The 27,775-nt window shown below is 46.5% G+C and overlaps 1 protein-coding gene across 1 annotated transcript in view; it reads left to right on the top strand.

Annotated features, from left to right (window-relative positions):
• Positions 1-27,775, top strand: part of adgrv1 (adhesion G protein-coupled receptor V1) — a 212,527-nt gene that overhangs the window by 40,330 nt on the left and 144,422 nt on the right. The window contains exons 7-30 of the mRNA XM_036935476.2: positions 2,210-2,778; positions 2,919-3,189; positions 4,731-5,060; positions 5,997-6,173; positions 8,197-8,420; positions 9,593-9,719; positions 9,921-10,106; positions 10,345-10,525; positions 10,733-10,896; positions 11,269-11,392; positions 11,577-11,837; positions 12,961-13,087; positions 13,463-13,680; positions 14,335-15,069; positions 19,133-19,506; positions 20,424-20,600; positions 22,899-23,079; positions 23,899-24,092; positions 24,624-24,753; positions 25,062-25,142; positions 25,602-25,741; positions 25,942-26,551; positions 26,667-26,882; positions 27,041-27,256. Of these exons, the coding sequence (XP_036791371.2) occupies positions 2,210-2,778; positions 2,919-3,189; positions 4,731-5,060; positions 5,997-6,173; positions 8,197-8,420; positions 9,593-9,719; positions 9,921-10,106; positions 10,345-10,525; positions 10,733-10,896; positions 11,269-11,392; positions 11,577-11,837; positions 12,961-13,087; positions 13,463-13,680; positions 14,335-15,069; positions 19,133-19,506; positions 20,424-20,600; positions 22,899-23,079; positions 23,899-24,092; positions 24,624-24,753; positions 25,062-25,142; positions 25,602-25,741; positions 25,942-26,551; positions 26,667-26,882; positions 27,041-27,256 (6,013 nt within the window). The remainder of the gene's footprint in view (positions 1-2,209; positions 2,779-2,918; positions 3,190-4,730; positions 5,061-5,996; positions 6,174-8,196; positions 8,421-9,592; positions 9,720-9,920; positions 10,107-10,344; positions 10,526-10,732; positions 10,897-11,268; positions 11,393-11,576; positions 11,838-12,960; positions 13,088-13,462; positions 13,681-14,334; positions 15,070-19,132; positions 19,507-20,423; positions 20,601-22,898; positions 23,080-23,898; positions 24,093-24,623; positions 24,754-25,061; positions 25,143-25,601; positions 25,742-25,941; positions 26,552-26,666; positions 26,883-27,040; positions 27,257-27,775) is intronic.

Here is a 27,775-nt window from a genome sequence, read left to right as displayed (position 1 = left end):
CCTGCGCCCAAGAACACTGTTTTAAGCAGACCACCATAGTGCCTGTGCCCAAGAACACTGAACACACACCTGCCTAAATGACTACCGACCCGTAGCACTCACGTCTGTAGCCAGGAAGTGCTTTGAAAGGCTGGTCATGGCACACATCAGCACCATTATCCCAGAAACCCTAGACCAAGTCCAATTTGCATACCGCCCCAACAGATCCACAGATAATGCAGTCTCTATTTCACTCCACACTGCCCTTTCCCACCTGGACAAAAGGAACACCTATGTGAGAATGCTATTCATTGAATACAGCTCAGCGTTCAAAACCATAGTGCCCTCAAAGCTCATTAATAAGCTAAGGAACCTGGGACTAAACACCTCCCTCTGCAACTGGATCCTGGACTTCCTGACGGGCCGCCCCCAGGTGGTAAGGGTAGGTAACAACATGCTCATGCCATGCTGATCCTCAACACAGGGCCCCTCAGGGGTGCGTGCTCAGCCCCCTCCTGTACTCCCTGTTCACTCGTGACTGCACAGCTAGGCACGACTCCAACACCATCATTAAATTTACCGATGACACAACAGTGGTAGGCCTGATCACCAACAACGAGACAGCCTATAGAGAGGAGGTCAGAGACCTGGCCGTGTGGTGCCAGGACAACAACCTATCCCTCAACGTGATCAAGACAAAGGAGATGATTGTTGACAACAGGAAAAAGAGGACAGAGCACGCCCCCATTCACGTTGACGGGGCTGCATTGGAGCAGGTTGAGAGCTTCAAGTTCCTTGGTGTCCACATCACCAACACACTAACATGGTCCAAGCACACCAAGACAGTTGTGAGGCCGGCATGACAAAACCTATTCCCCCTCAGGAGACTGAAACGATTTGGCATGGGTCCTCAGATCCTCAAAAGGTTGTGTAGCTGCACCATCGAGAGCATCCTGACTGGTTGTATCACTGCCTGGTATGGCAACTGCTCGGCCTCCGACTGCAAGGCACTACAGAGGGTACTGCGAACGGCCCAGTACATCACAGGAGCCAAGCTTCCATCCAGGACCTCTATACCAGGCGGTGTCAGAGGAAGGCCCTAAAAATTGTCAAAGACTCCAGCCACCCAAGTCATAGACTGTTCTCTCTGCTACCACACGTCAAGCTGTACTGGAGCTCCAAGTCTAGGTCAAAGAGGCTTCTTAACAGCTTCTACCCCCAAGCCATAAGACCCCTGAACATCTAGTCAAATGGCTAACCAGACTATTCACATTGCCCCCCCCCCCCCCCCACTCCCCCCTCCCCCCTCCACACCAATACCACTCTCTGTTGTCATCTATGCATTGTCACTTTAATTAACTCTACCTACATGGTAGGTAACCGGTGCCCCCGCACATTGACACTGTACCTGCACCTATAGTGTTATTTTTTTTACTGCTCCTCTTTTAATTACTTGTTCCTTTTATCTCTCATTCTTATCCCGTATTTTTGGGAAACTGCACTGTCGGTTAGTGGCTCGTAAGTAAGCATTTCACTGTAAGGTGAATTCAATCCCACAGGCCTTGATCTCCTTCTACGCAACATAGCTTCCCTTGTGTTTCCATTAAATCAAGTCAAATTTTATTAGTCATATGCGTCGAATACAACAAGTGTACAACAGCACCTGTTGTATTCGGCGCAAGTGACTAATACAATTTGACTTGATTTAATGGAAACACAAGGGAAGTTATGTTGTGTAGAATGAGATCAGGGCAAATGGGATTGAATTCCTCTTTGAAATTGAAAGGAAAACATGGTACTGGAATGTGCAATGGCTGTCTGGTAGAGGAAATGGTTGAACATGTGCTATTATGTTGTGAAATGTATGACATAGTAAGGGAGAGGTTGTTTGACAGGGTCAGAGAGGTTGGACGGGTATTGGGTGTGGGTGGTATTTTGGGTGGGGGTGATGGGAGTTGTTAGGTTTGTAGGAATTATTTAAGGGTTAATTAAGATAATATAGTGGTACAGATAGGTTGTGACTGCACATTGTAAATATGGTACAGGAACGAACCCTGAATATTGTATTTATAATTTGTGGGGGGGTTTTCTACCTTTTTATTGTTTGTGTTTGTTGAGGTTAGAGCTCGCAAAAAAGGCAATTCACTGTACTTGTGCATGTGACATTAAAACGTGAAACTATTTCCATGGTAACACGTCACTTAACCATTGTTACTGTGATTTTCCTCAGATCCCTGAGGATGACGAGGTGTTCACAGTCAGGCTGACAGGTGTGGCAGGCGGGGCGGTCCTCAACCCCAATGGCAGCAGCGTGGAGCTGAAGATCCGCCGTAATGACAGCCCTCTGCGCTTCTCCCAGTCCCAGATGGCCGTGGCCGAGAGCGCCGGGGTCATCTCCCTGACCATAACCCGCGGCCATCTGGCCGACCACGGCCACTTGGTAGGCTCAGATGACACGGAGGTCTCTGTGGACTACGTGGTCGTCAGCGGCGACGGGGCTGGCAGTGCCACTCCGGCGGTGGATTTCGTGGACCTGCAGGCGGTGCGCACGGTGACATTTCCCCCATGGGTCTATGAGGCACGTCTGCTCTTCAATGTCAGCGATGACGAGGTTCCGGAGATTGCCGAGTCGTTCCACGTAGTGCTGCTGGAGGAGACGGTGAGAGGAGACGCCGTGCTGATCCCGCCCAATGCCGTCCTGGTCACCATCGAGCCCAATGATAAACCCCACGGGGTCCTGTCAATCAGTGGCAGCCCCCTCAACCAGCTAATCAGTATCAACGAGGATATGACTGACAGGTTGGTCAAACTACAGTTAGGAGGAGAATGTCATTGGATCAGTGTGTCATCTTATAACATGATCGTTTCCAAACACATTGAACCTCAACTGTTTCTGTGTCTCTGCTATTCTCACAACCCCGCCCTGTCTTGTCCAAAAGATTTGAAGGTATCTCCATCGTGAGGAACGGCGGTAACTATGGTGACATCTCTGTCAACTGGACCATCATTCGGAACTCCAGCGACCGCTCGCCCGTGTCAGATGACCTGAGCCCCGAGGCGGGCACACTGTGGTTGACGGCGGGTCAGATGAGCGCGGTCTTGCCCTTGAACATCACAGCAGATGAGCTTCCAGAGGAAGCAGAGGCCTTTGTCCTCCGACTGCTGCCGGACACTGTGCAGGGAGGGGCCGAAGTGGATGAGCCTATGGAGGTCAGTCTGGTCTGGCTACTCACACTTTAACTAGGATTGATTGGTTAGGATTCTAATGCTGTTAATTGATTCATTGGACTGGTTGATTGGTCCATCTATATTTTAAGTTTCAGCTCTAATACTAGAGGCTGATGATTTGTTTTGTATTCAGAGATAAGGTTTTCTAGTATTTAAACCAGATATTATGTTCAGTTCTGTCATGTTGTTGATGCTGTTGGTTTTGAGGAGCTCTGTGTTGGCTGTTGTTTATTTGCAATGACAAATTCAAGCTGAGGAAGACAGAAGGACAGACAGTCAGAAAGCTGCTTGTCAACCCTGGGAGCTTAGTGCCATGTCTAACATGGGAGGGAGGGAGGGAGGGAGGGAGGGAGGGAGGGAGCAGGTCTACTACCCACGCCCTCCTGAGGAAGTTTGCGGGGGAGGGCTGCACTTGTGGGAGACACATCTGGAGAGCAGTCCCCTCCTCTAGAGGATGTGGTCGTGTGTGTGTGTGTGTGTGTGTGCGGAGGACGGTGTGGAGGACTGTGCGTGTGTGTGTGTGTGTGTGCGTGCGTGCGGAGGACGGTGTGGAGGACGGTGTGGTGGACTGTGTGTGTGGAGGTGGGTGGCTGGAGACTTGGCATACACGCTGGTCCTGTACAGTAGACCCTATTAATACTGTCACTTCACACTGGGTGTTCCCTTAATGTGATTGAATGAATCTAAACAAAGACAACTGTGGGAGTTATGCCTGTGTCCTCACAAGGATAGTTAATCAAGGAACATTTTAACAAGTGGGTACTTTTCACCCGTCGTCACAAGGAAAAGGGCTATTTTGGGCTTAGGGGTTCGGGTTAGGGTTACTGTAAAGGTTAGGGTTAAGACTGAGGGTTAGGTTTAGGGTTAGGGTTACTATAAAGGTTAGGGTTAAGACTGAGGGTCAGGTTTAGGATTAGGGTTTGCGGTTAGGGTTAGGGTTTAGGGGTTAGGGAAAATAGGATTTAATTTGGTCCCCACAATGATAGTAAAACAAACGTGTGTGTGAGTGGGTGTGGCAGTGTAAAGTCTTTATTATTGCCATCTTTGTCACAGCTTCCCATCTTGGCTATGTGTGAAAGGAGTGGGTAGATCCAACCGTTGTTTATGTTTAATGTATTAGAACACACACACACACGCACACACACAGTGGTTGGACTCTCAGCGTTTGGTATCTGCTGCCATGTGTGTATACGCAGTTGACTAAGCACTGCTTATAAGCATTAGAAGACAACTCATATAGCTGAAGGAGTTAATCAATGCATATGTCAAGAGAATACAAATGATTTAACACACACTCCAAATGCTGCAAAGCCTGCAACACTTAAAACCTGTCAGACAGCCGTGATTCCTGGTCAAACATCTACAGTAAGCCCTAGTAAAAAAAACTCATGAAAGCTATTCTTGCCCATTTAATTAAAGAGGATGCATCTCTAAAATTAGCCCAGGGTTCTTTCTTTACGACACAGTCTGATGCTTTCTCCTCCTTTCCCCCCTCTCCTTCCTCTCCCTCCTTCCTTCCACAGATGATGTTCTACCTCCAGGACAGTGATGACGTGTACGGCCTGTTCCGCTTCCATCCGGAGGAGAACCAGAACATCCAAAGTCAGCCCAATGGACGCTTCCTGTCCCTTAGCTTTCTGCGGGAGGGGGGCACCCTAGGGGAGGTAGCCCTAGCCCTCACTGCCCTCTACATCCCCGCGGGGCCCGTGGACCCCGGGCTGGCCCGGGACGGGGTGCTGAACGGCAGCCGCTCTACTACCGTGCTGTTCTCTCAGGGCCAGGATCTAACCAGACTCACCTTGCCCATCCGCAACGACGCCTTCCTGCAGAACGGAGCCCACTTCCTCATCCAGGTGGGGCCAGAGGTCTCGGACGGCAACACTTTTGGGTCAAATACTGACCCAGTCATCGAAGCACTGTCACAGGGAGTGGGACACACAATTCATACAGGGGAGGTTTCAAATACAGTAGATAAGAAGATCCGTTTATTTAAATGAGTGTGACGACCTTAACGTAGCTCACCTGTGCTACTGTATGCAAATGTTTTTGGAAAGTGGCCAGCTTTGGAAAATGTTGGTTGGTTCTTAGTTTTGTCAAGCTTGTCCAGATACATGGTCCCTCATTTGCATGTGTGAGTGACTTGGACCTGAGAACTGTGCTCTGGCCTGTTGCCATGGGATCTGTCCAAGCATCCAAACAAACAGCCCTCATCAGGCAGCGCTTAAAAACAAACACAAAATGGAAGTGCCTCCTTCACATTCAATGGGTCCCAAACTGCTCCCTCACACACACACACACACACACACACATGCGCTCACACACACACACACACACACACATGCGCACACACGCGCACACGCACCATGCAAAAACACACACACAAAGCCGAAAGAAGAAGCAGAATGAAAGTGCTGAGAGGTCTTTGGAGAAAGTCATTCATAGTGTAGTGAGAGTGTGAAGTTAAGAGAGCGGTTTATTTGGAATCATGTTGGGGTAAAGAGGTACAGTACTCTACAATAGAAAACGAATGCATGAGAGAAAACTGCAACATTGCATTAACGCTTAACATTCTGTTCTCCACAATACCTGAATGAAACCCACACATGTACTTATACAGTATACTGCCCATGTGAGAGTCATGTATTTATTTACTTTGTCTTTTTTTAAAGACATTTTTCCATTTGGCTAACACAACAAAAATGTGGCCTACTGGTATGAAAGTTGAGTCATGTATTGGAAGATGGCTATAGGGGATTTGTGCTTAGTAATCACTGCTGTCTCTCTTTCAGCTGGATAGTGTGGCCCTGGTCAGTATCAGCCCTGCCATCCCGTCTGTGAGTCCTCGCTTCGGAGGGGCGCTCAACCTCACCCTCACAGTCACCCCTGACATCGCCAACGGGGAGATCGGCTTCACCAGTAACACCACGGTGGTGGTGTATGAGCCAGAGGACACCAACACTAGCACGGTACAACGCTAATCCTCTGTCTGCTTCTGTGGCACACATGTTAGCATGGCACGCTATTATGCTAACCATCTCTTTTTATCAATGACACACATACAGTGCCTTGCGTAAGTATTCGGCCCCCTTGAACTTTGCGACCTTTTGCCACATTTCAGGCTTCAAACATAAAGATATAAAACTGTATTTTTTTGTGAAGAATCAACAACAAGTGGGACACAATCATGAAGTGGAACGACATTTATTGGATATTTCAAACTTTTTTAACAAATCAAAAACTGAAAAATTGGGCGTGCAAAATTATTCAGCCCCCTTAAGTTAATACTTTGTAGCGCCACCTTTTGCTGCGATTACAGCTGTAAGTCGCTTGGGGTATGTCTCTATCAGTTTTGCACATCGAGAGACTGACATTTTTTCCCATTCCTCCTTGCAAAACAGCTCGAGCTCAGTGAGGTTGGATGGAGAGCATTTGTGAACAGCAGTTTTCAGTTCTTTCCACAGATTCTCGATTGGATTCAGGTCTGGACTTTGACTTGGCCATTCTAACACCTGGATATGTTTATTTTTTAACCATTCCATTGTAGATTTTGCTTTATGTTTTGGATCATTGTCTTGTTGGAAGACAAATCTCCGTCCCAGTCTCAGGTCTTTTGCAGCCTCCATCAGGTTTTCTTCCAGAATGGTCCTGTATTTGGCTCCCCATCTTCCCATCAATTTTAACCATCTTCCCTGTCCCTGCTGAAGAAAAGCAGGCCCAAACCATGATGCTGCCACCACCATGTTTGACAGTGGGGATGGTGTGTTCAGAGTGATGAGCTGTGTTGCTTTTACGCCAAACATAACGTTTTGCATTGTCGCCAAAAAGTTCAATTTTGGTTTCATCTGACCAGAGCACCTTCTTCCACATTGGTGTGTCTCCCAGGTGGCTTGTGGCAAACTTTAAATTACACTTTTTATGGATATCTTTAAGAAATGGCTTTCTTCTTGCCACTCTTCCATAAAGGCCAGATTTGTGCAATATACGACTGATTGTTGTCCTATGGACAGAGTCTACCACCTCAGCTGTAGATCTCTGCAGTTCATCCAGAGTGATCATGGGCCTCTTGGCTGCATCTCTGATCAGTCTTCTCCTTGTATGAGCTGAAAGTTTAGAGGGACGGCCAGGTCTTGGTAGATTTGCAGTGGTCTGATACTCCTTCCATTTCAATATTATCACTTGCACAGTGCTCCTTGGGATGTTTAAAGCTTGGGAAATCTTTTTGTATCCAAATCCGGCTTTAAACTTCTTCACAACAGTATCTCGGACCTGCCTGGTGTGTTCCTTGTTCTTCATGAAGCTCTCTGCGCTTTTAACGGACCTCTGAGACTATCACAGTGCAGGTGCATTTATACGGAGACTTGATTACACACAGGTGGATTGTATTTATCATCATTAGTCATTTAGGTCAACATTGGATCATTCAGAGATCCTCACTGAACTTCTGGAGAGAGTTTGCTGCACTGAAAGTAAAGGGGCTGAATAATTTTGCACGCCCAATTTTTCAGTTTTTGATTTGTTAAAAAAGTTTGAAATATCCAATAAATGTTGTTCCACTTCATGATTGTGTCCCACTTGTTGTTGATTCTTCACAAAAAAATACAGTTTTATATATTTTTGTTTGAAGCCTGAAATGTGGCAAAAGGTCGCAAAGTTCAAGGGGGCCGAATACTTTCGCAAGGCACTGTATTAGCATAGTACGCTAACCCTCTGTATGCTCAATGGCACACCTGTGTAGTGTACCGTGACTCTGGTATGATCTGGCTAGAGATACTATATGTGTGGGGATGTTACTTGGATGTTACAATGAGGACTTTACCGCAATGAAATGTTTTTCAATTCGTAATTACTGCAATTTGCAGGTCTTGTTTCATGTAACGTAGCTTCAGTGCTTATAATGGATGGGCTTCTAATCCTACGAGTCAGTTTGTTCCTAATGTCTAGTGTGATTGCAGATGGTTGAGGGATAGGATATTCTTCCTCCTCCCACAGGTGACCCTCAGCCTGCGGCGGGACGGGACAGACGGAAAGGCCGTGGTGTTCTGGAGCCTTCGACCAATCGGAGATAACCAGGCTGACATCACCCCTGACGACCTGGAAACCCTGAGCGGCTCAGTGGTGTTCCTGACGGGACAGAGTGACGCCGTCATCAACGTCACCGTCATGGCTGATGATATCCCGGAGGTCAACGAGACCCTTTTCCTCACTCTGGACAGGTACTGGACAGCAACTCTGGGGAGCTTTTGTTTGGCCAACAGATTATCATTCTGTTAATCAGTAGCAATGTAAATAAGTGCCTGTGTCTGATTATCCTCTGTTGAGGTACCACAGGCAAATTGCCATATGTCCTGGGATTTGAATCAGTAGCGTACAGTCCACTTGTTCGTTTACTTAACAACAATGCCTGGCTGTGCTTAAAATTATTAAGGCAATGAAATAGTTTATTTTTTAAGAATTGCTAATATGAGCAGTGAGACTAGGGTGTCACAAGGAAAGCCTATCCCTTACCCCGGTTCCTACCCCTACTCCAATTCCTGCCTGTCATCTGTTACTGATGACCTGTGACGGGAACATTGGCTCTCCCTCCCTCCCTCCCTCCCTCCCTCCCTCCCTCCCTCCCACCCCTCTCCTGCAGGGTGGAGACTCCGCGCTTTGTAGTGTACTTCGGGTAAGTGGCGAGTGGAGTGAGCCTGGACTTTTTGTGTGCTTTAAATCACGACTTTGTCGAGGGAAAAAGGAACCACTTTAGGATTTATTGGGCCTTTGGTTTGATGGGAAAGGGGGGTTGTTGGGGTGGTTTTGTGGGGGTGTGCATTGGGAAGAGAGGAGCGTGGGTGTGGGGAGTAAGGAGGGATCTTCTTTGTGTTGCACCTAATTTGAACCATTCTTTATGCCCTCCTGTAAAGACATCGGTGTTTGTATGCATGATGCGAGTTGGACTCAAGTGTTTGTTTGGTATGCTTTGCTCTGTCCAGCCTCTGCTTTTCATTTGCCCTTTATGTGGCCACACACACACACACACACACACCCTGCTCATCAGTGGCCAGGCTGACAGAACACACAGGCCCCCACCCTGCTGTGAGAGAGAGAGGCTCAGGGGGCCACTGAGTGACACGGTTAATCAGAGCAGCTCAAACAACAGGCCTCTGGTCAACACTGAACATGAGACAATACAAGGAATTTACTCATTCACTGTTTTTAAATTAAGGGTAAGTTGACGAAAATACTTGATTTCTGCGGAAAGCTTTGAAGTGCATCTCCTTGTTGTTTTACAAGCAATACACGCTGGCTGTTTTTAAAATTCCCCCACAACCACACATTCCCACTGAGATGAAGGACTGTGAGTTCCTTTTTGGTCTAGCCGCTGAGTTCCCCGTCTGTGTTGCAGGGTTAACGTTGAGAACCAGATCCTGAAGCCTGGCTTCACCAGTCGCGAGATTGTCATCGTGGAGAACGACGACCCAGGTGGAGTCTTTGAGTTCTCCCCCTTCTCCAGAGGACCCTGGTACATCAACGTACGTCTGGCACGCAGACAGGCCTCATGACTGTTGATGCTCATCTGTTTCCCCTACTGTGATGCGTGTCGAATAGCGTCTTGACTGACCAGGTCCTTTTCGCAAACTACCAAGTGTTCTCAATGGATCACCTACGTCAACAACAGCAACACTTCTGACCCCTAATATGTCCTGGTTTGCCCTGTGATCCTTTCTTTATAGGAAGGTGAGGCGGTGGAGCTGCGTGTCATTAGGGCCCAGGGGCAGCTGCTCAAACAGCTGGTGCGGTATGTCCTCATGCCCTCGGGCAACGCCGAGTTCTACGGCGCCACGGGCATCCTGGAGTTTAAGCCCGGGGAGAGGGAGGTGCTGGTGGCACTGGTGGCAAGGCCTGATGGGGTCCCTGAGGTACTGCTACACTACTATCTGTCCCCCCTTCATGGCATCATGTATGTATGGCTTGGACACTCCCTCCTGACTGTGAGGGTGTCGCTGGTCCTACTGTTTCCAGTTTGAAATGCCTTTGAAGTTCAAAATCAGTTTGCTGGTTTCGATAGTTTACATGTGTTCGACCTGTAGAACACAGTGCACAGATTACAGTGGGACAGTTCCGTTAAAGTGCCCGTGTGTATGTGTCTGTGTGTAGCTGGATGAGACGTTCTCGATGGTACTCAGCAGCTACAGCACTCCACCCAGTCGCCTTGGCAACCACCGAGAGGTCAACATCACGGTGCGGAAGAATGACGACCCCTTCGGGGTCATAGAGTTCGGCCGGTCTGGAGTGGCAGAGGCCATCAACGAGAGCAAAGGCTCAGAGTCTCACTCAGGTACAATGGAGCAGTGGAGGAACAGTGTCTTAAAACTCGACAGTACTTTAAGACAATATAGTATAAAGAAAGTAAAATAACGGGAGAACATTTGTGATCATATTTTAAGTCATTTTAATTCTTTAGAAGATGGGATTATACAGAAACTAATAGGATTGAGTGTATTATATTGTAAATATTGTGTTCTGTTGTGGGTCTCCTTGGCAGTGGCCTATCCTGTGGTGAGGAACAGGGGTCGCTTTGGGGAGGTGTCTGTGTCCTGGGTCCTAGAGCCCCACATGTCTGCTGACGTCAGCCCCGACCAGGGATACGTTGTGTTTGCTGAGGGGGAGTATGTGAAAAACCTCACCCTCTTCTCTGTACCTGATGAGGTAAAGCCATCTCTCAAACGCTACAGTATTTGACCAGGGCTCCTTTACATAATGTGTATAATATCTATGTCAATAAAATGTCATGGTTTGTATGGTAAGAATAAAAGAGAGCCGCACACTCTAGGAGCTCAGATGCAAAAATGTAATTGCCAACGTTTCGACAGCCAAGCTGTCTTCATCAGGGTATAATCACAAACACTGCGGGATGACTCATTTATGTAGTGTCAAAAGACACAGGTGTCTGTAATCATGGCCAAGAGTGGCCTAATATCATTGGTTAATTATCAAATATTAAAATGTTTGTATGGTACCTGCTATCTTTTCTACACAATACTTCATCTTTGCCTGACAATATTTTGTTTCCAACATAAGCTCCCAGAGGACATGGAGAACTTCACCATCACACTCCTAAATGTGACAGGGGGAGCAAGACTTGGGAACATACTCAACGCAAGCTTGCAGATAAACAAAAACGATGACCCGATTTACTTTGCAGGTGAAGATATCTTTGATTTGCTCCCTAGCGCTTTATGTAAAGCATTGGGAGTTTTTTCAAGCACTGCTGTGTGTTAGCATACATAGAGTGGATATATCAGGTGACCTAGTGTTTATGTCACGTGGCATGGTGGTTATGTCAGTTGACGTAGGATGACGTAATTCTCTGTCTCTCTGTCCTCCAGAGCCTGTGGTTGTCAGGATTCAGGAGGGGGGTGTGGCCAACTTCACTGTTTTGAGGGCTGGTCCGGCTGACTTTGTTGCCACGGTGATGTATCGCGTGGACTATGGCGGGACGTCACTGGGTGACTTGGCCCCACTGAGTAACGACACCGTGCTCGTGTTTGGTGTGGGAGAATGGTCAAAGAACATCTCTGTTGCTGTGGAGGAGGACGACACACCTGAGACTGACGAACTCTTCTACATCCTCCTCTACAACACTACAGGTGTGTAAGGCTGCCACCTTTTCTACGCATTCAAAACGAACAAGATACTTCTCCTGACCTCGTGACCTGAACAGGAAAAACTCTTGAGCTCTAGTTTTTAATAACGGCTAGGTTCCAGAATGGTTCCTGGTCAGGTCACGTGGTCAGGAAAAACTCCTGGCCTTACTCACATTGTGTAGTATGGAAGGTTGTCCAATCGAATTCCTGCTCTCAGTAGAATAGCACAAAGCACAAATGACAAAGTCATTTTAGAGACAACTGTAGTACGAAACAACCAGCCTCGTTACGTTGACTGTTTTTCCTCGTTTACTCGCTGTATCTCCAGTCTCTTTGACAGCTGTTTCTGTACATTGGTGAGTATCTGGGTTGATTAGCATTGAGACTGGTGACCCTGAAAAGCCCCCCTAATCCCGGTATTGTGTGACACAGACAGGGATGAAAGCGGGTGGGCCTGTGGGGGAACTTAATTACCAAACTCAGACTCACTCTGCAGGCTCCAGCACAAAGCCCGCCAGCCCAGTCCACGACTCCACTCCGCTGCTTGGCCTGGCTGTAATGTGCACGGACTACTTGGAGTGAAAATAAGGGTTCACCCACTCTGCTCCTCTCCAAGCCTTAGTTAACGAGAGAGGGCTCTTATATTATTTTCGTGGCATATAGAACCCTGACACTCTCCGCTGGGTTGCCGTGGTTACTGTGTGCTATGGTAATGAGAACGGTCTCCTTTTTTTGTTATGATATTTAGCATGACAATACTATGTGGGTATTATAAAGCAACCTCGTCTGTCTCTCTCTCTCTCTCTCTCTCTCTCTCTCTCTCTCTCTCTCTCTCTGTTTATTCTGTAAAAGCACAAGCACCTGCTGTGTTTCATTTAAACCAAGCAAGATGTTAAGTTCAAACAAGAACATTTTACTGACTTGAAGGACATTACATGTTTGTTTGTTTTGTCTACACATTTCACGTTTCTCTCTTGTTCAAGTAAGTTGTTATTTAGTAACAACAGAGGGGCATAGCGTTTTAACCGGCATCGTACATATGTTCAGTGACTTCATGCTTAGGAAGCATGTGAAACTGCTGGACTTGAAACCCAGCGTGCGTGTGTGTGTGTGTTTGTGGGGACAGGTGACGCTGTTGTGTATGGTGCGGACACAGCGACAGTGGTGATTGAGGCCAATGATGAGGCCAACGGAATATTCTCCCTGGAATCCACAGAGAGGTCTGTAGAAGAGGGCAAGACCAACAACTTCTAGTAAGGACCAACTCTAGCCTTAATACACCATACACCTTTCCTGCATGCTTACCCAGCCTCTGGAATAGATTAGCAGCTCTTAACAAATTTATTAGATTAATTATTATACCATCTCTAGTTCTAATTTAATCCAGTGTGGGACAGTTCAGGACCTCGGGGGCCGTAATGTCTGCTGGCACTCTTCTCCCTGGCACTTCGTTGGTCCACTAATGTCATTGGTTGCTAAGGAAGTGCTCACATTTGATTTTCAGGTCTTAATCACTTCCTGTTATGAAGGAAAACACAGGAACCAGCATACATTCAAGCCTCTAAGGAACTGAGCTGTATCCTTGCGAGTTCTTCCTCAGTCCCACATACAGTCCTTTTGTCTCCTAGTGCTATCAGGGCCAGGGGCCACTTTGGCAACGTGACGGTGTTCTGGCGCCTTTACGCCAATGACACAGCCCTGGAGCCTGGTCAGGAGTTCACCAACACCTCGGGCTCCATCACCTTCGCCACGGGAGAGGAGACCAAGCCCATCGTCCTGGAGGCCATCTCAGACAAACTCCCAGAGTTCAACGAGTTCTACACCCTCAGGCTCATCAGCATCTCAGGTAAGGGGAAGTGTGAGTGTGAGGCAGATATGTGCCAGGTGAGGGACTGACCTACTGAACTCGTAGTTCTCCTGTAGTAAGTAACAGACTCACTCGCACACACAAGCTCACACACACATACACACCCTGACGCCGTACTCACACATACACTCACACGCACGCATATGCCCATACTCACAAACACATGTTAGGAAAGCGTCCTTAATGTTTCATATACTCCGTGTACACTGCCTGAGTGTTAGAATAAGGCTATGAAGTAACAAAATGTGGAAAAAGTCAAGGGATCTGAATACTTTCCGAAGGCACTCTCTTGCTGGTGTGTATACGCATAGATTGCATTTGGATTACTGATACAATATTATTTGAGTTGTTAACTGGATTCGTTTTTGAATATTATTTGTGTACTTGTTTGACATTTTTAGCTAGTAACATAAGCATTTCACTGCACCCGCTCTAACATCTGCTAAACTTGGATCTAATTTGATTTGATTTAGTATGTTCTTGACTAAAACATCAACATATGAGCCTTAAAGCTAACTATGTTCTCTCAGTTGAAGTGGGGTGTTATGGGTTATTCCTAAAGTACTCTGTGTCACGTTACAAATGTTGTTGATACCAAGCATGAACCATTTTCTGTCCGGTGATATTCCATAGGTGGTTATCCCGGAGATGGCGGCCGATTGGCGAATACATCCCTCAACGCCTCTGTCCTGATCCCCTTTAACGATGACCCCTTTGGAGTGTTCGCCATCGCCGTCGACAACCTGGACCAGGAAGTGGCAGAGGACGTCCTGTCAGAAGAGGACATGTCGGATGTCACCTCCTTCACCATCCTGCGGCAGCAGGGCACCTTCGGAGAAGTGCGGGTTGCCTGGGAGATTGTATCTGTCCGTTTCCCTCTCGGCCTCCCTCCCATGCAGGACCTCCTCCTCAGCGCCTCCTTCCCAAAGGAGGTGGAGCTCAGGCCCCACTCCAGGAGGCACCACTCGGGCACCGACGCCTGGTTCTTCTCGGGCCTTCAGGGGGCCTACGGCACTATCAGCCCAGAGGAAGGGCCTGGCAGTCTTGCTAACTTCACCTTCTCAGCCTGGCTGGTTTCCAGGCCGGACACCAACGGCTTCATCGTGTCCAAGGGCAACAGGAACGGGACGCTGTACTATGGGGTGAAGGTCCAGACCAACGAGTCCCATGTGAGTGTGATGCTGTACTACACAGCCTTGGGAGCCAACAACACCCTGGTGGCCCGGGCCACGGCAGAGAGGTTTGTGGAGGACAACGTGTGGCTCCATGTGCTGATCACAGTGGATGATGGGATTATTGAGTTCTTCCTGAATGGCAACCTTATGCCCAGAGGGATTAAGAGTCTCAAAGGAGAGGCCATCACTGACGGTGAGTCCCAATAATGTCATTATCTCTTGAAGCTGGAATCCCTAGTTGCTACTGCACATCTATTTTGGAACTTAGAAATGAATGATAACTACCCATTCATTCTGGAAGAGTATATCTTACAAATGCCTCGTGAGTTTATTTCAACTGTCTTACTCCATCAGAACCCAAAATACAAGCTTGTCTTACTCCATCAGAACCCAAAATACAAGCTTGTCTTACTCCATCAGAACCCAAAATACAAGCTTGTTTTACTGCCAGTGTTTGTAAACAATGTAAATGGAAACAAACACTATAGCCTCGAAACATGGTTAAAACATTTTGATATCATGGAAGGTCAATCCTTGCATCCATAGCTCTGTCTTTGAATTTAAGAGTGGTTATATTTCTCCAGACCTATACCTCAGCTTTTTACCAAAACACAGGCAGGGTGACTGCTTTGTTTTTGTTTCAATTAAAGTCCTCCTCCAGTCTCCTTATAACCTCATTTACTTAACAAAATGCACATCTCAATAGGTGGTGCAGGTACAGTATGTCATGATATAGCACAAGTGGGTGGGGGGGCTTCTCTGTTGCTCATCTATTATTGTAAAAGCAAGGGGGGAGGATGATGACATCACATTTTACCATCAGACCAACTCCTTGAGTGCCATACTCCTTGAAGTTTGCAGTTGTGTAAAAACATATATATATATATATATATATATATATATACACATACAGTGCCTTGCGAAAGTATTCGCCCCCCTTGAACTTTGCGACCTTTTGCCACATTTCAGGCTTCAAACATAAAGATATAAAACTGTATTTTTTTGTGAAGAATCAACAACAAGTGGGACACAATCATGAAGTGGAAGGACATTTATTGGATATTTCAAACTTTTTTAACAAATCAAAAACTGAAAAATTGGGCGTGCAAAATTATTCAGCCCCCTTAAGTTAATACTTTGTAGCGCCACCTTTTGCTGCGATTACAGCTGTAAGTCGCTTGGGGTATATCTCTATCAGTTTTGCACATCGAGAGACTGACATTTTTTCCCATTCCTCCTTGCAAAACAGCTCGAGCTCAGTGAGGTTGGATGGAGAGCATTTGTGAACAGCAGTTTTCAGTTCTTTCCACAGATTCTCGATTGGATTCAGGTCTGGACTTTGACTTGGCCATTCTAACACCTGGATATGTTTATTTTTGAACCATTCCATTGTAGATTTTGCTTTATGTTTTGGATCATTGTCTTGTTGGAAGACAAATCTCCGTCCCAGTCTCAGGTCTTTTGCAGACTCCATCAGGTTTTCTTCCAGAATGGTCCTGTATTTGGCTCCATCCATCTTCCCATCAATTTTAACCATCTTCCCTGTCCCTGCTGAAGAAAAGCAGGCCCAAATCATGATGCTGCCAGCACCATGTTTGACAGTGGGGATGGTGTGTTCAGCTGTGTTGCTTTTACGCCAAACATAACGTTTTGCATTGTTGCCAAAAAGTTCAATTTTGGTTTCATCTGACCAGAGCACCTTCTTCCACATGTTTGGTGTGTCTCCCAGGTGGCTTGTGGCAAACTTTAAACGACACTTTTTATGGATATCTTTAAGAAATGGCTTTCTTCTTGCCACTCTTCCATAAAGGCCAGATTTGTGCAATATACGACTGATTGTCGTATACAGTCTCCCACCTGTAGATCTCTGTAGTTCATCCAGAGTGATCATGGGCCTCTTGGCTGCATCTCTGATCAGTCTTCTCCTTGTATGAGCTGAAAGTTTAGAGGGACGGCCAGGTCTTGGTAGATTTGCAGTGGTCTGATACTCCTTCCATTTCAATATTATCGCTTGCACAGTGCTCCTTGGGATGTTTAAAGCTTGGGAAATCTTTTTGTATCCAAATCCGGCTTTAAACTTCTTCACAACAGTATCTCGGACCTGCCTGGTGTGTTTCTTGTTCTTCATGATCTCTGCGCTTTTAAAGGAAGCTCTGAGACTATCACAGTGCAGGTGCATTTATACGGAGACTTGATTACACACAGGTGGATTGTATTTATCATCATTAGTAATTTAGGTCAACATTGGATCATTCAGAGATCCTCACTGAACTTCTGGAGAGAGTTTGCTGCACTGAAAGTAAAGGGGCTGAATAATTTTGCACGCCCAATTTTTCAGTTTTTGATTTGTTAAAAAAGTTTGAAATATCCAGTAAATGTCGTTCCACTTCATGATTGTGTCCCACTTGTTGTTGATTCTTCACAAAAAAATACAGTTTTATATCTTTATGTTTGAAGCCTGAAATGTGGCAAAAGGTCGCAAAGTTCAAGGGGGCCGAATACTTTCGCAAGGCACTGTACACTACCGTTAAAAAGTGTGGGGACACTTACAAATGTATTTTTTTTGTCCACTAAAATAGCATCAAAATAATCAGAAATACAGTGTAGATTTTGTTAATGTTGTAAATTGCTATTGTAGCTGGAAACGGCAGATTTTTTTATGGAATATCTACAAAGGCGATCATTAGAAAACCCTTTTGCAGTTATGTTAGCACAGCTGAAAACTGTTGTACTGATTAAAAAAGCAATACAACTGGCCTTCTTTAGACTAGTTGAGTATCTGGAGAATCGGCATTTGTGGGTTTGATTACAGCCTCGAAATGGCCAGAAGCAAAGAACTTTCTTCTGAAACTCATCATTCAGTTTCTTGTTCTGAGAAATGAAGGCTATTCCATGTGAGAAATTGCCAAGAAGAAGTGAAGGAGTGAAGGAAAAGCAGCCAACAAGTGCTCAGCGTATGTGGGAACTCCTTCAAGACTTTTGGAAAGTAATTCCTCACGAAGCTGGATGAGAGAATGCCAAGAGTGTGTGCAAAGCTGTCATCAAGGCAAAGTGTGGCTACTTTGAAGAATCTCAAATATAAAATACATTTTGATTTATTTAACACTTTTTTTGGTTACTACATGATTCCATATGTGCTATTTCATAGTTTTGATGTGTTCACTATTATTCTACAATGTAGAAAATAGTACAAAATCAAGAAAAATCCTTGAATTAGTAGGTGTGTCCTAACTTCTGACTGGTACTGTGTATATATGTTTTGCTCAAAACATACCCTTTACTGTGTGTGTACTGTATTTATACTTGGGATATCGTTTTCAACAGGAAACATTCAAAATCGCTTTGAGGACGTCTTTACGGATTCTAGCTTTAAAGGCAAAAGTCATAATTCTTACAATTGCGTAAGTGAGTTCAATGAAGTCTAGCCTCTCTGAGGCTGTTCCCGTGAGGTGTCTCACTCTCAGCAGACAGAGGCTTCCACATCAATCTGACATCACCGGTGGTCTATGAGTGACCACTGTGGGACCCTGCTCCTCTCCTCACTCTTGTGGCCCACATCTGGTCAGGGAGGATCTATTTAAAACCATGCATTCCACCCAGCCCCTCTCCCTTTGTTCAGACTTACAGAGATTCTGCAATGCTTGAGCGAGCGCTTAGCCGCTTCACTGGTGGACATTGTTACAGGCAGAAGAAAGCCGACGGCAGTCCCCCCCCCCCCACACTGAAGACATAACGGGGCTATCTGTGTTGATAGATCATCTTTGGATAACTTCAGTCAAAGGGATATAAATGCGAACGTCAGACACGTCCGACCTTGTCAACTCAACCAGTGTTTTATTGCTTTGTGTGATGGCTTTGTCAGGGGTCACCATCGCAAGTTTTCTCAATTTGTCCAGTGTTCTGCTGGGTACTGGTCAAGCCCTCTGTAAGGTGGGTCATCATAGGGAGTGACCTCTGAACTAGTTAATGGTTTAATAATTTGCACTGCAGAGATAGGCCTATTGATGATGAGCTGTACCTACTTTTTCCCACAGGGTTAGGGTTAGAGATGAAGACAGATTTGGCTTTGGAATACATTGGCCTACACCTTTTAAGTCAGCATTGTAGCATGAAACCATTCTGGAATGGATACGCTGTTCAGTACATGCTTGTCAGCTTCTCTGTTTACAAAAAGCTTAGCTTTTCTGACAGCAGCATGACCACCGACTGCTTGATGTTTTTCTGAGTGTATTCTGCCTCCTGTGTTTGTGTTGCAGGTTCAGCTCCGGTGCGGATCGGCTCGGACCCCTACGGAGAACAGCGCTACACGGGCCTCCTGCAGGATCTGCGTCTCTACCACAGCAGACTGAACCGCTCGGAGATCCACGAGCTCCACGCGCAGCCCGCCAAGATGGACCTGAGGAACATCTCTGGCTACCTGCAGTACTGGCAGGGCGAGAGGCAGAAGGCCTTTGTGGTGGAGGTGCGGGACGACAAGGAGGAGGAAGGGGAGGAGCTGTTCTACCTGCAGCTGGTGGCGGCCCATGGGGGAGCACGTCTCCACCTCCCCCGCCCCACCGCCACCCTGCGGGTGATGAAGAGCGACAACGCCAACGGCTTCTTTGGTTTCACCGGCGCCTGTATACCAGACGTAAGACTCACACACACTCACGAGCACGCACGCACATGCACACACTCGCACGAAAGCACTCGCACACACACGGTATATGACTTGCAGTATAAATTAGACGCTATTGACACTATTGAGATGAAATGTACAGACCATATTTACCAACTCTGGCGGTCCCTGAGTTTGACAGACACAGCAGCAACAGTGATGTAAGACACAGAGTAGAATGGAGACCACACAGCATATTATTCACACATTCTGTAACTGGCTTTGATCCAGCATGTCTCCTGAGAATATGGATATTTTGTTACCTAGAAAGACATGTAATCGAAGGCAGTCGTTAGTGAGTGCATATCCTTCTGCATATTTAAACAGTGTTTACGCCTGGGTGAAAGTGTGCGCTCTGCCCTTTAGGGAGATTGCACACAGGTGTCTAATGGCTCCTCTCAGGTAGAGCGACAGATGGCTGAGCAGCTAAGGGCATTCCTATGGAACTAGAGTCCCAGTAGCACAATAGGTGGTAGACCAGGGGATGGCATTCCATCAGAACTAGGGTCCCTCTAACGCTGCCAGGGGACAAAGGGACTCAGAGGCATGCGGGGCTATCGGGTGGACTCTCTGCAAATCACATCTTGACTGTGCAGGAATTAGAGGAGGGCTGCCCATAAAAGTATCTCTCAAACCCAAATGTTCATTTTTGGAATGAGTGGTTGTCAGTCTTGAATTGGTAATGAACTACAAGTATCTTGCTGTGGAAAACATGAAAATGTCCAAAATGATTTTCTTTCAGTTTTTAATTCCAAGTTTGTGATGTTTTGTCATCAAAATAAAAGTTTTGTGTACAATGTTGACGAGTGTAATGTGACATTCTGTTTTTAAAATGTCTCTCAGTTCAGGGAGCATCATTAATAACCATCATCCCTTTTCTCTATGGCCAGACGACAGAGGAAGGCTCCACCATCTCCTGTGTTATTGAACGGACGCGTGGGGCTCTGGACCACGTCTATGTGAACTACACGGTCACTCAGCTGGACTCAGACAGACAGGCTCAGGCCAACCAGGACTTTGTTAACGCCAGCGGCTCTGTGCTCTTCCTGCCCGGTCAGCGCTCTGAGGTGAGGGGGAACTCCTAGAGGGCACACACACACACAGAGAGAGAGAGACACACACACACATACATACAGCCTGGGAAAACTACCCTGCACACAATCATTCATGAGATAGAGAAACCCCACTGGTACACCTGTAGAGCAATCCTATACATACAGTGCCTTGCGAAAGTATTCGGCCCCCTTGAACTTTGCGACCTTTTGCCACATTTCAGGCTTCAAACATAAAGATATAAAACTGTATTGTTTTGTGAAGAATCAACAACAAGTGGGACACAATCATGAAGTGGAACGACATTTATTGGATATTTCAAACTTTTTTAACAAATCAAAAACTGAAAAATTGGGCGTGCAAAATTATTCAGCCCCCTTAAGTTAATACTTTGTAGCGCCACCTTTTGCTGCGATTACAGCTGTAAGTCGCTTGGGGTATGTCTCTATCAGTTTTGCACATCGAGAGACTGACATTTTTTCCCATTCCTCCTTGCAAAACAGCTCGAGCTCAGTGAGGTTGGATGGAGAGCATTTGTGAACAGCAGTTTTCAGTTCTTTCCACAGATTCTCGATTGGATTCAGGTCTGGACTTTGACTTGGCCATTCTAACACCTGGATATGTTTATTTTTGAACCATTCCATTGTAGATTTTGCTTTATGTTTTGGATCATTGTCTTGTTGGAAGACAAATCTCCGTCCCAGTCTCAGGTCTTTTGCAGACTCCATCAGGTTTTCTTCCAGAATGGTCCTGTATTTGGCTCCATCCATCTTCCCATCAATTTTAACCATCTTCCCTGTCCCTGCTGAAGAAAAGCAGGCCCAAACCATGATGCTGCCACCACCATGTTTGACAGTGGGGATGGTGTGTTCAGCTGTGTTGCTTTTACGCCAAACATAACGTTTTGCATTGTTGCCAAAAAGTTCAATTTTGGTTTCATCTGACCAGAGCACCTTCTTCCACATGTTTGGTGTGTCTCCCAGGTGGCTTGTGGCAAACTTTAAACGACACTTTTTATGGATATCTTTAAGAAATGGCTTTCTTCTTGCCACTCTTCCATAAAGGCCAGATTTGTGCAATATACGACTGATTGTTGTCCTATGGACAGAGTCTCCCACCTCAGCTGTAGAGCTCTGCAGTTCATCCAGAGTGATCATGGGCCTCTTGGCTGCATCTCTGATCAGTCTTCTCCTTGTATGAGCTGAAAGTTTAGAGGGACGGCCAGGTCTTGGTAGATTTGCAGTGGTCTGATACTCCTTCCATTTCAATATTATCGCTTGCACAGTGCTCCTTGGGATGTTTAAAGCTTGGGAAATCTTTTTGTATCCAAATCCGGCTTTACACTTCTTCACAACAGTATCTCGGACCTGCCTGGTGTGTTCCTTGTTCTTCATGATGCTCTCTGCGCTTTTAACGGACCTCTGAGACTATCACAGTGCAGGTGCATTTATACGGAGACTTGATTACACACAGGTGGATTGTATTTATCATCATTAGTCATTTAGGTCAACATTGGATCATTCAGAGATCCTCACTGAACTTCTGGAGAGAGTTTGCTGCACTGAAAGTAAAGGGGCTGAATAATTTTGCACGCCCAATTTTTCAGTTTTTGATTTGTTAAAAAAGTAAATACAGTTTTATATCTTTATGTTTGAAGCCTGAAATGTGGCAAAAGGTCGCAAAGTTCAAGGGGGCAGAATACTTTCACAAGGCACTGTATATCCTATACACAATCCTATACATATATGAGAACACACACACACACACACACACACACACACACACACACACACACACACACACACACACACACACACAGAGAGAGACACACACACATACATACAGCCTGGGAAAACTACCCTGCACACAATCATTCATGAGATAGGGAAACCCCACTGGTACACCTGTAGAGCAATCCTATACATATATCCTATACACAATCCTATACATATATGAGAACACACACACACACGCACACACATTGCATATAAATGCAACTGCAATAAGTTCAGACTAGGCAGCTACAAACCAGTCAATATAAATATTTTACCATGCATCTACATTTCTGGCCTTGTTGAATCCCAGAAAACTACTTTCATCCATTCAGTGGTGATGTTGTTGACTTGTAGCCCCACCTAGTGGCTAAAAGGAACATGTTGTCATAGTAACAGGTGCCTGCTAATGATTAGGCTTAGTCTAAAATCTCACTACAGAGATCGAAGCCTGAAAATATATTATGCTACACTAGGACTGATTTTAGATTAAAATATTCACTCTCATGTGTTATGACATCCTCTCCCTGCGACTCCCAGGTCCTGAACCTGCTGGTGCTGGATGATGACACCCCTGAGTTCGCGGAGTCCTTCCAGGTCGCCCTGGTGTCAGCCGAGTCAGGTGACGGGAAGCCAGGCTCTACCCCCACCAGTGGGGCCAGCATTGACCCTGACAACTCAGCCACCACTGTCACCATCACAGCCAGCGACCATCCCTATGGTACAGAGAGGCACACACACATCACTGTGCCACCCTACTAGAACCTTAAACGGATACCCATCTTCCCAGTTTCCACCCTTAGTTGCACCAATCAAGAACTGCAGCAATCTGTACAGCCACATAGTTAAAGGGATAGTTTAGTGCAAGCTGTACGCTCGTGAAACTACCTCTAACTTCCTTCATACTGGACGCAGAGACATAAAAACGGTATCCACGAGTTCATGTGACACCTTTTAAGAGAAACATAAATGAACTTCAGTCAGCCCTGCTTACAACCTACTTGAACGGTTCAGCTTGTGGCATGACTTGAAAACAGTGTAACAAACTGCTATTGGTGTGAGTTAATAACTGACTGTTATACTGTACATGTGTCATCACAGACACAACGGAGCCAAAACAAAGGGCCACTCAAAGTTAAGGAGGTTCCCATGTTGTGAATGTTTGGTGAACATTTTGTTGCATTTGAGCCTCTCTCTCTCTCGCTCTCTCTCATAATCTCCGACAAGTGTATTGTTCTATGAGGCTGGATGACCAGCTGTTGTGATTACTGGTACCCCTCTCTCGCTCTCTCTCATAATCTCCGACAAGCGTATTGTTCTATGAGGCTGGATGAGCAGCTGTTGTGATTACTGGTACCCCTCTCTCGCTCTCTCTCATAATCTCCGACAAGTGTATTGTTCTATGAGGCTGGATGAGCAGCTGTTGTGATTACTGTTACCCCTCTCTCGCTCTCTCTCATAATCTCCGACAAGCGTATTGTTCTATGAGGCTGGATGAGCAGCTGTTGTGATTACTGGTACCCCTCTCTCTCTCTCCCAGGTCTGATCCAGTTCCAGTCCAGCCTGCCAGCTGAGGGGATGATCCGCCCGGCAGCAGAGCCTGCCCATGTCACGGTCAATGAGGAGGACGGAGAGGTCCGCCTGCTGGTGGCCAGGGCCCAAGGCCTGTTGGGAAAAGTCATGGTTGGCTACAGGACCTCACCGTTCACCGCAGTCAGCCCCGAGGACTATGAGGTCATTCCCAGCCTTCCTTATCCCGTAGACCAGGGTCTCAGGCAGACACAGGGATGGATGGTTACTGGAGATCTGTGTATTCTCACACAAATCACCCTTAGAAACCAATGCTTTATAAAGCGTGATTTACATATGTATTTTTAATAAGGAATAGACCCATAATAATTTCCTATTCAATCCTCATACTTGGCTATCTGTGGCACTTTTATTTTGAAATGATGAAGACAATAATAAGACATACCTGTACATAAAAGCCCAAATGATAATGGATGACAATTCCAGTGTGTTTGAGTCACTAGACTCACTCCTTGGATAGCTGTTTGGCTGCGTCTACACAGGCAGCCCAATTCTGACCTTTTGCCCAATTATTGGCAAAAAAGCTCATGTGAAAAAAAAACCTATGAGTGGAAAAATATCCGAATTGGGCTGTCTGTGTAAACGCAGCTAAGGATAGTGAGCTTATGCTAACTACCCAAGCTAACCTCTTGTTCCCTACCTGATCTGCCTGTACCTGTTCCATGGCCCAAACAGGACTCAGATGGCGTGCTAGACTTCCTGCCAGGAGAACGCTTCAAGTACATTAGTGTGACGGTCATAGACAACCCCGTGCCAGAGCTGGACAAAGTGTTCAGAGTGGAACTCTACAACCCTGACGGAGGAGGTAAGACACACAAATACCATTGGTTGATTGATTCATTGATTGATCGGCCAATTGGTGATGATCTTTTTTTTTACCTCCTCTTCTCTTACTTCAAATAATTGTTAGAGTTCACCTTCCTATCCTGTAGTCACATCCTTCAGTATTTCCTGTCCCTGAGATCCTGTTCTAACTCATCCTTTGCCTGTGTTCTGTCACATTGTGTCCTTGTGTGTGTTTGTGTGCTCCTCCTGTGTGCTCCTGTGTGGTCTTGTGTGCTGTGCTCCCCAATGATTCCCACTCCTCTGGCGGGATCCTGTGCGATCTCAAAGTGGATCAGTTCCTTCGGAATGAAGGCAGTGGCAGTGGAGAAAGTGACACTGAGTTTTTCCTCCTGTCCTCTCACCACCGCGGTAAGATCACCCTCCCCTCCACCGCCCCTCCCAATCTTTTTAGACTCCACCTCACACCCCCTAAGTGTGTGTGTGTGTGTGTGTGTGTGTATGCCTGTATATTCGTGTGCATGGTATTTACATTGCAATGGGGCCAGTGAGCAGTGACCAGGGAGATTGGTGTGGGAAAAGCAAATAGGCATTATATTGAGTGGAGGGCAACAGTGGTAAGTGGTGAACAGAAATGTCACAGACCCCCAGGCTCATTGTTTCTCTGTCGGGGTCCACCCTCCACCTTATTAAAAAACCCACAATGCACTGCAGTGTTCAGTGCTATTATTTCAAGTGGATCAATGGAATTCAAGTGGAATTTTGTTTTAAATTGCACACCAGGAAAAACTTTTGATGACTAATTTTAATAAATTGTAACTATGAAAGAAAGGGCAGCCTTTACAGTTGTGTGATGTTTTTTCTATCTAGCCAGCCTGGGAGTTGCCTCCTACATCACCGTGACCATCGCTGCCTCTGACGACGCACACGGGGTGTTCCAGTTGAGCCAGGACTCACTGTCTGTCAACGGCACCGAGCCTGAGGAGGGACACAGCACTGTGCTCCTGCAGGTCATTGTGTGTGTGTCTGTGTGCCTGTGTATATGTGTATATGGGCTGTGTGTGTGTGTGTCTGTTTCTATGCCTGTGTGTGCGTGCGTGCGTCTGTCTGTCTGTCTGTCTGTCTGTCTGTCTGTCTCTCTCTCTCTCTCTCTCTCTCTCTCTCTCTCTCCCTGACAGTAGGTTGTAAACGCTCTCTTTATTCGTATCAGGTGGTGCGGTCATCTGGTGCCCTATCCAACGTGACTGTTTTCTGGGAGGCTGAGGACAGCTCTGAGGAAGACCTCATCAGCAGGGCCGGGAACATCACCTTCCACGTGGGCCAGACCAGGGGGGAGATTGAGCTCCAGGTGGCCCAGGACGAGGTGCCGGAGCTGGACAAGAGCTTCGGCGTGTCCCTGGTCAACGTCTCCCATGGGCGTCTGGCTGTGAGGACTGAGGCGATTGTGACAGTGCTGGCGAGTGATGACCCCTACGGAGTGTTTGTGTTCTCAGACAGCAACAGGCCAGTGCGCCTGCCCGAAGGCCACACCCTGGTCATCCTCACCATCCACAGGCAGAGGGGGCTGATGGGAAAGGTACGCGTGACATACGGAACCCTGAGTGAGGCTGACACCGCCCCCTTTATGACCCCGGGTGTGGGCAGGGCCAGTGAGGGGAACGACTTCGTCCCCCTCCTGGAGTCGGTGGTGTTCACGGCCAATCAGAGTGAGGCTAACGTAACCCTTCGAGTGCTGGATGACGATGACCCCGAGAGGGACGAGTCTGTGTTCGTGGAGTTGATCAGTGTCAACCTCATAGAAGGAGAGCAGGAGAGACGAAGTAAGTCACTGCCACATTTCCACGTCCCAACTATGAATCTCGGGGCCTATAGTCGTAGCTGGAATATGAGATTTTTGTCAACCCATCCGTTTTTCCATGTTTCTATCTTTCCTAGTTGCCCGGTCTCCTCGTCTCGGTCCGAAGGCTGAGATCGTGGCCCAGGTGATAGTGGAGGCGAGTGATGACGCCTTTGGGTTCCTGCAGCTGTCTGCCCCGGCGGTCAGTGTAGCTGAGTACTATGTCGGACCCATCATCAATGTGACACGCACCGGGGGAATTTTTGCTGACGTGTCCGTGAAGTTCAGGGCCGTACCCATGACTGCCAGAGTTGGTAAATCTGGTCTACATTTTATCTCAATAGTGTTTTGTTTTGTTGCTAAGCATGTACAGTGTGTATGTGTGCGTATGTCAGTAATAATGTGTGCGTATGTGTGTAACTGTGTGTGTGTGTAATAATGTGTGTTTCTAACAATGTGTGTGTCAATACAGGTGACGACTACAGCGTAGCATCCACTGACGTGGTTCTCCTGGAGGGGGAGACCAGTAAGCCTGTTCCCATCTACATCATCAACGATGTGATTCCTGAGCTGGAGGAGACCTTCCGCATCGAGCTGCTCAACGTGACCACAGGGGGCGCTCGACTGGGGGCGCTCACTCGCACCATCATAACCATCCTGCCCTCTGATGACCCCTTTGGGGCCTTCGGTTAGCTCACGTCTCTCTCACACACAGAAATGCACTCACATTAGCCGGTAATTTTTTCCGGACAAATTTTCTGGAGAAAAACTTTGATGAAGATTTGAGGCTGATGCGCATCGCCAGCTGCTCTTAGGATTTGGACAGTTTTGACTTCCCAACAGCAGCGGCTCACTTTGAGCAGGCCGAGGTCCGCCACACACGCAAGTCAATTAGATGCAAACTATCGTGTTCGTAGACAGACACGTTTTGTTATTTATTCAATAAAATGTTCATAAAAATACCCTATAGGACAGGATGATCGGAAAATATATTATACAAATATTATTGTGTTTTATTACTGTGGGCGACTTTTTCTTCTAGCCTAAATGTTTTTTCCGTTTTTTTTATTATATTCATTTAGGATTTATAGCAGGGACGAAGACGCAATGGGCAATGTTTTGCTTTTCAATAAAATCTGTCAGGTTTAAAGGCACATTTTTTATTCTGTTAAGGAATTTTTTATATATATTATTTTTTAATTGAACC

This window comes from Oncorhynchus mykiss, chromosome 11 (assembly GCF_057628025.1).
Source record: "Oncorhynchus mykiss isolate SJ-2025 chromosome 11, ASM5762802v1, whole genome shotgun sequence".
Lineage (NCBI taxonomy): Eukaryota > Metazoa > Chordata > Actinopteri > Salmoniformes > Salmonidae > Oncorhynchus > Oncorhynchus mykiss.
The sequence above is the reverse complement of the archived record's forward strand: the minus strand, read 5'-3'. Positions and strand labels throughout refer to the sequence as shown.